Source organism: Ornithodoros turicata, chromosome 1 (genome assembly GCF_037126465.1).
Source record: "Ornithodoros turicata isolate Travis chromosome 1, ASM3712646v1, whole genome shotgun sequence".
Taxonomy (NCBI): Eukaryota; Metazoa; Arthropoda; class Arachnida; order Ixodida; family Argasidae; genus Ornithodoros; species Ornithodoros turicata.
In genome coordinates this window covers 72,283,965-72,292,105 of record NC_088201.1, presented here as the reverse complement: position 1 = coordinate 72,292,105, position 8,141 = coordinate 72,283,965, and the positions used below count along the sequence as shown (strand labels likewise).

The 8,141-nt window shown below is 48.6% G+C and overlaps 1 protein-coding gene across 1 annotated transcript; it reads left to right on the top strand.

The window, feature by feature from the left end:
- The first annotated feature begins 5,427 nt into the window (after positions 1–5,427).
- LOC135370347 (uncharacterized) lies at positions 5,428–7,687 on the top strand. Its single transcript, XM_064604108.1, has 3 exons — positions 5,428–5,594; positions 6,078–6,259; positions 7,674–7,687. The coding sequence occupies exons 1-3, from the start codon at positions 5,428–5,430 to the stop codon at positions 7,685–7,687; spliced, it is 363 nt and encodes a 120-aa protein (XP_064460178.1).
- Positions 7,688–8,141: the final 454 nt, after the last annotated feature.

Sequence of the window (8,141 nt, the reverse complement as noted above, 5' to 3'; positions counted from 1 at the left end):
GGGTCAAGGTTTCGAATCACTGTGTATGTAATGGCGTCCGGGCCTGGAGAAGACTTCTTGCATGCAGCTGAAATGGCTGACGAAAGTTCTGCCACGGAGAAGTCCATATCCAAGGCAGGGACAGCTGCTGGGTTGGCATGCTCGAGAATAGATGTCACATGGGCTGTATGGGTTAGGTACTCCTCGGTGCTGGTTACATTGGCTCCCTTCGTAATGACACGGCAGAATTCCCTGGCCACCTCTTTCTCAGACGTAGATGTTAGGAGCGCAAGAGCTCCAAGTGGGTTCCGAACTGGAGGGTTCTCCTTTAAACTTCTTGCGACTCTCCATATCCGAGCAGGGCTCTCAAAAGGTGATAAGGAGCAACAGAAGTGCCGCCACCGTTGACGGTCAAGGTTTCGGAGTTCTTTCTGGACAAGCCTACTCGCGCGTCTTGCTTCCTGTATATCAGAAAGATCTCCTGTCCGTCGAGCTTTACGTTCAGCGCGCCTTCGGACAGCACGTAGTTGCTCCACACGAGGGTTAGACCCTAAGTGACCAGAACACACGTTGACTGTTTTAGAGGACGAGGCAAGGGCATCGGCAATGACATTCCCTAGCTGATCCACAGAAAGCAAAGGGTAGGCCCTATCTCCACATGCTGTACGAAACGAACGCCAGTCTGTTAATTTCGCCGTTCTACATCCCGCTCTCGTTGAATATCCATCATACGTGATGTATATGGGCACGTGGTCGCTTCCCCTGCCATCAAGGTCCGTGTACCAATGGAGCTTCCTATAGATATCTCTTGAGCAGAAGGAGACGTCCAGAACGTCCGTAGTGAAGGACCTCCGCAAAAACGTGTGTGATCCATCATTCAGGATGCAGAGATCCATGCTCTCGATCAGCTCCATCCATATTTTCCCTCGACGATCAGTTTTGGTGCTCCCCCATGCAGAGTGGTGAGCGTTAATATCACCGACCACTAGATAAGGAGACTCTAAATTGTCCAGCACAGCCTTCAGATCGGTCTTGGACACCTTAGCTGACGGCGGCACGTATAAGTTCACCACAGTGACGACAGTTTTACCCAAGCGAATTCTACACCGGATACAGTCTAGACCAGCCACTTTCGGCGTTGGAAGGGCAGCTGCATTGAAATCGCGTCGAACAAGCAGAACCGTCCTTGAGAAATCTGTATCTTCTTGCGTGACCAACCTATAACCGCTGAGTCTGAAGTCCTTCTCAACATAAGCTTCACTAATAGCCAACATGGGAATTCGATGCCGAAGTAGAAATTCTTTAAGATCTGGCAGCTTGTTGCGCAGACTGCGCGCGTTCCACTGCATTAAGACAGCATTCCTATAGGTTTGCTCCATGACCGAGGAAAAGGCTGTCAATCTATAGAAGAGCCTTGACTTCGGGCAACCGCGCAGCCTCAGGGCAACAAGCAACAATGGCCTTCATAGCAGCAAGAACTAAGGGGATGATGACACAGGAGTCATTCGAAGACTGGGGGGAGTGCCATTTCAGCCGTCGAGGCGCTGCTGGCAGAGTCTCGTCGGTCTTCCTTGGACCTCGCACTGCGGCCGCGAAAGTTGCACGGAGAGGAGTGGTAGCATTAGGGATGTCATGCTGGCTATCTAGGAGCCGCACATGCCTTCTCGGTTGAGGCTTAAATGCTTGTGGTTTGGGGGTTTTGACTGTTGGTTTTGAGACCTGCTGAGGTGCCCCTTGGGATCTCGCAGTAGTTTGTGGTCGACCATCACTTTTGGCCGCCTGGAGACCTAAAGTTGAACCTCCGTCCGTTTGTGCACTACGTCGTGCCTTCCTGATCTCAGGGGAAGGGGAAGGGGTGTTGGTCAAAACACGAGCCTGAAAGCGCCTTGTAGCTGCCCTCTTCCGGGGAGATAAAGAATGCGATGCAGCATGCGGTCCCTCGCAGTTTGCACATTCGCGCTGTACATTCCTTGAGCGTGTGCGGCTGAGAGCAGAACTTCGACCGTAGTGGCCATCGACAGCTTCGAGCAAGATGACCGAACCTCTGGCAGTGATAGCATTGCACTGGACCTTCCACATACTCATGCACCTTATGCGTTGAGAAACCAAACTTAACTTCCTCAGGTATCCTTCTGTTGGACTTGAAGGTCAATATGACATTTCGAAGGGGGATGTACTGGTCCGACCCATCTTCATGAGAGACATGCCGCACTTGACGCCGAGCGGCTATGACGCCATCCTCTCCCAAATACGAGGTGAGTTCCTCGTCGGTATACTCCAGTGGGACGTCATAGATTTTCCCCATGTTATTAACGTATGAGGAGGGGATGGTGACAGTAACTGCCACCCCAGCCACTTCACTAAGGGTCATCAGATTAGACACTGCCCCTTCCGTCTGGACGAAGATGCACATGGAGCCATCAGCGTTGACACGATGACGGAGAATTGATTCCTGGGCCGCAGAGCGAATAGTCTTCGCTACCACGTTGGGATTGACTTTCCAAAACGACTTTCCAGGGTCAACTGGCTTGAACAATACAGGGATGCCTTGAGGCCTATTTTTCTTGTAAGTCACTAGCGTGAAAGGGTCCCCCATATCTTGGTCCAGTGATTCATCACAATTCATTGGATCACTGGTCTGACTTACGTCGTACACTTCTGTGCCTGATGTTCGGTCCTCGGCCAGAGAAGGCTGTTGAAGCGACAGAAGTGTCCGTTCGCAAGGGGCGGAGTTCGACCGGTTTCTCCGTACCGGGGAGCGACTACGGCCTCGGGGAACCGCGTCGTGCGTTCCGGGGAGACCGGAACGACCACCATCACCATTCTTGGCCATCGGCCTGAAGGTGAGGGGTTATTTCGGGTTTAAGATAGCTAGGTTACCTTAGGGCTAACGAAGAGCAGAACAATCCACGCTCGTGCTGCACAGGTGCGTCACGAGCTTTTTCAAGGCTGGGATCGGGAGGATCGGGAGGCTGTATCGCAGTGTGCCCAAAACAAGAGCCGTATGAACCCGGTGGAGGTTCTGGCAACACGGGCCCCAGGACGCACATGCGATACGTTTGAGGACATTGACCTGGCTGGAGGCTTTCGTAACAAGCGTCTTCAAGTGAGTTGACCATGTGAGGCCTTGGTCAATTGTGAAGCCCAGGTAACGGCACGTTTTGAGAAAAGGTTAGGGGCAAACCGTCGATGAAGAGTGGATATTTGTGGAACGATCTCCGTGAAAAGGCCATGGCGACAGTCTTGGCGGGTGAGGTGGCTAGGCCACGGTCGGCAAGATAGTGGGCAATTGTGTCCAAGGAGCGTTGTAGACGACGTTGGATCGCATCACGACGAAGAGCAGAGGTCCAAATACAAATGCCATCTGCATAGATTGTGATGTGGGTGTGACTAGGCAGCTGTGCAGGAAGGGAGGCCATAATGATGTTGAACAAGAGGGGGCTGAGTTGGTTGGGGCTGATCCTCGTTGGAAGTCATTCCATTTTTTGAATGTCCTGAAACGATCACATGGGTTGAAATATCCATAACCGGATTTTGATATGCAAATGACCGGAACCAAAACCGGATTTTTTCTGCATGAATGCGAATTGCTTTAAATTTTACCGGCGTATGCTGTTCAGACTTCAGTCCGAAAATCTGGAACCCTAGCTATTGTCACACATACCGACAATCCAGGTATACGGACATCGAATGGATCACGCACACGTTCGTTCATATGTCATTTGTGTACATTCCTTCAAATTATTTTTATGTGAAAAACTATTGCCCGATGAACTTGTTGTTCACCAACTACTGCTCTGTGATTCTAGTATCGTGGAGAAGAAAACCTACGGTGTTGCGTCATCACCGTGTTACACTGTCAAGAACAAGGTTCGATATCCACTTGGTAAAGGTAGGTATCAAGCATTTACACTACAAGTTTCGCCTTTTATGACCAGAGGTTGGCTCAACAAATTACTGTATAAACTAGCGAAAATTTTGTTGGACAGTTAAACTAGTTAAACACCTTTTTGGCATCTATTGCTGACAACACGCACTTTAACATCTCCACGTGCGGACATTAATGAAAAATAATGGACGTTTCTGCAGCGAAGAACTCTCATAATAGCTAGAAACCAATACAGTAAAGCGCAAAGCTTCAGCAATACGGCAGCAATAGAAACTGTGTCACTAAAGTGTTGCACGCAGTCTCCGACTTGTTTCCACAAGCTCCGTTCACCGTTCTCAATTTTGAGTTAGTTCGAATTGGTTGATCAGTTTTTTTTTAAAAGTAGACAGACTTGATGCATTTCGTGTTCCGTAATGCCGCCAACAATGTTTCCCAAGCCTACGGAAGAGATATGATCGTCACAGTGTGATAGCGAGATGTATAAGACCACCAGAGAAGTCATTGAGGCCGAAAGATAGCGGAATTTGGAACGTCGTGTTTCAGCACCCGTCTTTGCCGTTGTCGGATAAGGAACCGGCTTTATAGTGAATTCAGCTGATTGTTTTCGTGCAGAGAAAGTTGCACTCCCAAGCAGCACAATGTACTGAAAGTCGAGTGCAATAGGGGTGGACGGGTATAGGTGGAAGGCCTTGAACAGGCTCGCGCAACTAAAGTACATTGATAAGACACGTACCGTCCACCCCTATTGCACTCGATTTTCAGTACATTGTGCTGCTTGGGCTGGCTCGAGCGTGATGTCCCACGGCCGCTTCAACCCAACTTGCGTTGCACACTCGCGTTTCATTGGTCCTTCGGTTCGCTCTTCGTTCGTTCTTGCCTTGACAGAACAACAACTTTATTTCAAGAGGACGAATGGGGAGTTTCATTGCCGGGGGCGATTCTAGAAATAAATAAAAGAGTGCGAGAGAGAAAGGCGAGGGTCGCCTACTGGCATCAAAGCTTGGAGCCTCGCCCAGGCAGTTGTGCACTCTAGATCCTCTCTATCTCGTTGGCTAGTTCACGCATACGGCAACGGCGGGGACATGCTGCGGTCGCTTGTCGCCGTTGTTCACACTGTCTCTTTTCCCGCTGTGGTCACCTGCCTTCCTGAACAACACGGTAGTGATGGGCGATACTATCGAAACATTCCATATTATCGATAGTTTTTGACTATCGATAGTACCGTGACATATAGGTGGTTCACTTCAGCGAGCTTCACGTCGCTTAAAGGACAACAGAAATGAAATTCGGTGACTGTGGGAAAATCATCACACTATATGCACTTCACATGGCTAATACTATATATAGAACCGCAAGTATTTTATGCCAAAGACGAACGGATTGGTATGTTATGAACGATTACTGAAGCGCTGCACCGCTCGCCCATGGGAGCTGCCCGCGGAGAGCACAGAGCATCTTGGGATCAGCCGAGGCAGGTTTGACGTCACACATTACTCTGGGGAAGCCGGTGAGCTGGGCGAAAGAGAAACTTTGCTGGCGTATTGCGTATCGCGCTCGAAATGTCGGACTCTGAATCTTCGTCCTCATTGTGGGAGTCCGAGAATGAGTTCTCGGATGACTTAGGCGTTCGTCCGTATATCTTCGACCCACAGCTAGGATCACACGAAGAATCAGGGGATGCCCAAGAACACGCCGCCGTCGGACGACGTGTGGAAGAATTCGACTGGTAAGTGTCCGCTCATTCTGCATGATTTCGACCATAACAGATACATAAACTATTCACAAGCATGGAAGTATCGTATAACTCACTACCCGTTCCTCTGATACCTAACATTACAGTTGTTCGTTGTTATATGTTGCACATGTGCGTTGCTTGCTGTTGCTGGTGTCGTGTTTCCCCTCATGTCTAAATGCCGCTCAACTTGGTGTTGGCGTTCCTTTGTAAGTAATACGCATCGTGCCCGCAAAGTTCAACGGCCATAGATAACCCGTAATTTTATTATCCTCAACTGCGCGTTGTAGGAAATCGCAATACTTCGAAAATGTCGACCTTGCGTTTATTATATTGTGCGATATTTGTATATCGTACGCAAAGGCGATAGGGCATGACATACTAAAAGCCGCTATTAGCTTATGTATGCATGAGAATATACTTTCTAAATTGTATTGGACGATGTAATGTACAGAGTCACGAATTGCATGTCAACAGGTGCTCCTGTGGAAACTGTATGCCCATGGAGGATGAGATATCCCCTGTTTGCTGCAATGAACAAGGCAGAGTGCAAGATGTTATGGAGGATGCAAGTGTGTTGTGCATCACATACCACCACCTCTTCCACAAGCACTGCCTTGATGCAGATACAATTGATTTAGAGAAAATACAAGAAAGAAGTAAGCAGGTGACAGCTACGATATGTGGGCAAAGACATTATGTTGCCTTTTAATTTTCAGAGCAAAAAGGTATATTGCGTACCGGCAATTTATATTTTGGATCTACCACCGCCTAGGGGAGGGAAACAGGGTTGTTATTCCAAGTTGTGCAATCCGAAGAATTCGTGATGCATTCCCATCTGAGGAGGGCGACTACACTGGATTCCGGCATGCACAACACTAGGTATGATAGAGTTTATGTTGTCTGTACAGCATTGTTTTTGTACAAGAGAAATGCAGTGTCATTTCCACACAATTTGTTTAATATGAATATCAATTTCTTTATTTCAGCTCATGAAGATTTTAAAAAAAGCTACAGGTGCAGTTTTTTTTTTTGATTGCGTGTTAGCGCCGCGAAGCAACTGTGGCTATGAGCGGCGTACAGACGTGGACAGACGGAGAGAGGACAGGGGGACTAGTACGCGTCCTGGGCCGACTTCAAGGGGAACTGTGCCGACATTCGTCTGGAAAGTCTTCGGAAAACCCAGGGAAAACCTCAGACAGCACAGCCGGTGGTAGGATTCGAACCCACCACCTCCCAGTCTACAGCACGACCTTGGTTACCGCCAACGAGCGGACGCCTTAGCCCACTCGGCCATGCCGCTGGTCAGGTGCAGTTCAACGTGTCCCTTTGACTGATGTTGTCTAGTCATGACCAACACTAACAGGCAGACCTGTACGTGGCATGTTACAAGTAACTGCATTATTAACAATCAATTACTCTTTCGAGTAACATTGAGAGTAATCGATTAGTTTTGCATGAAAGTAATTTTTCAAGTATAATCCCATTACAGTTTTACTGATGAAAGAAGGAAGTCACTGAAAAGGATAGCCAGCTGTAGGACTCGAACCCATGTCACCTAGATTACCAGTCCAGGGCTCTGTTTTCTTTTAATTCGGTGCTAGCACTGCGAAGCAACCGTGGCTGTGAGCGGCGTACAGATGTGGACAGATGTGGAGAGGACAGCAGGAAGGAGTAGGGGGACAGGGGGGTTAGTATGCGCCCTGGGCTGACTTCAGGAGGAACTGTGTCGACATTTGTCTGGAAAGTCTTCGGAAAACCCAGAGAAAACCTCACAGCCGGTGACAGGATTCGAACCTGTGTCACCTCCCAGTCTCGGCGTGGAAAGCAGATTGGAATCTCAACCACTATGCCACGGAAGCTGGTGGCTCTTTTTACTCCTTTCTATGTGTTCCAGCCTGAGAACATCAATTTCCATCATATACAATTTTACTTTGTGGAAGTCTGCCAACCGAGCCGCGCTGCTCTACTCCGCACAGTGTAATGGCACACTTCTCCACAATACAATATTTGTAACATGCAATAAAGGGCTGTTTTAGGCAGGTGCTCTTTTCTCATATTTGAATGTTACAGCTGTAGGCATGTGAGAGTGGCGGACGGGTTGTCCTGCAGTTTGCCCTCTGTACCTCAGTGTACGTCTTGAAACCCTTCACTCGAAAACAACCCCGAATGAAGAAAGCACATAACCTGTGTTGTAAGCATCATGTGTCAGCATTCAGCAAAGCAGCAATGAAGTTCTATTCAAATTTGCATGGGTAGTGTGCATAAAAAGCTGATCTCTGACAAACAGACATGCCTGAGATGCAATCTCATTTGCCTCTTCCTGTTCTTGCTCTCTCTCTATCCCCTTTTTGGGAATACAGACGGTTTGGTCAAGCTCATTGCATGTTGAAGCGTGCGGTGTGTCTGTCAACTAATGCCTGGATGCTCACTTCATGGTTGTAAGCATGAGAAAGGGGTGGAGGAGCATATCTGTTGGTGCTTTTCCTCGCTTCCGCATATGTCTTGTAGTGTGCCGTAGTTTGGAGTACTGCTTCCAAG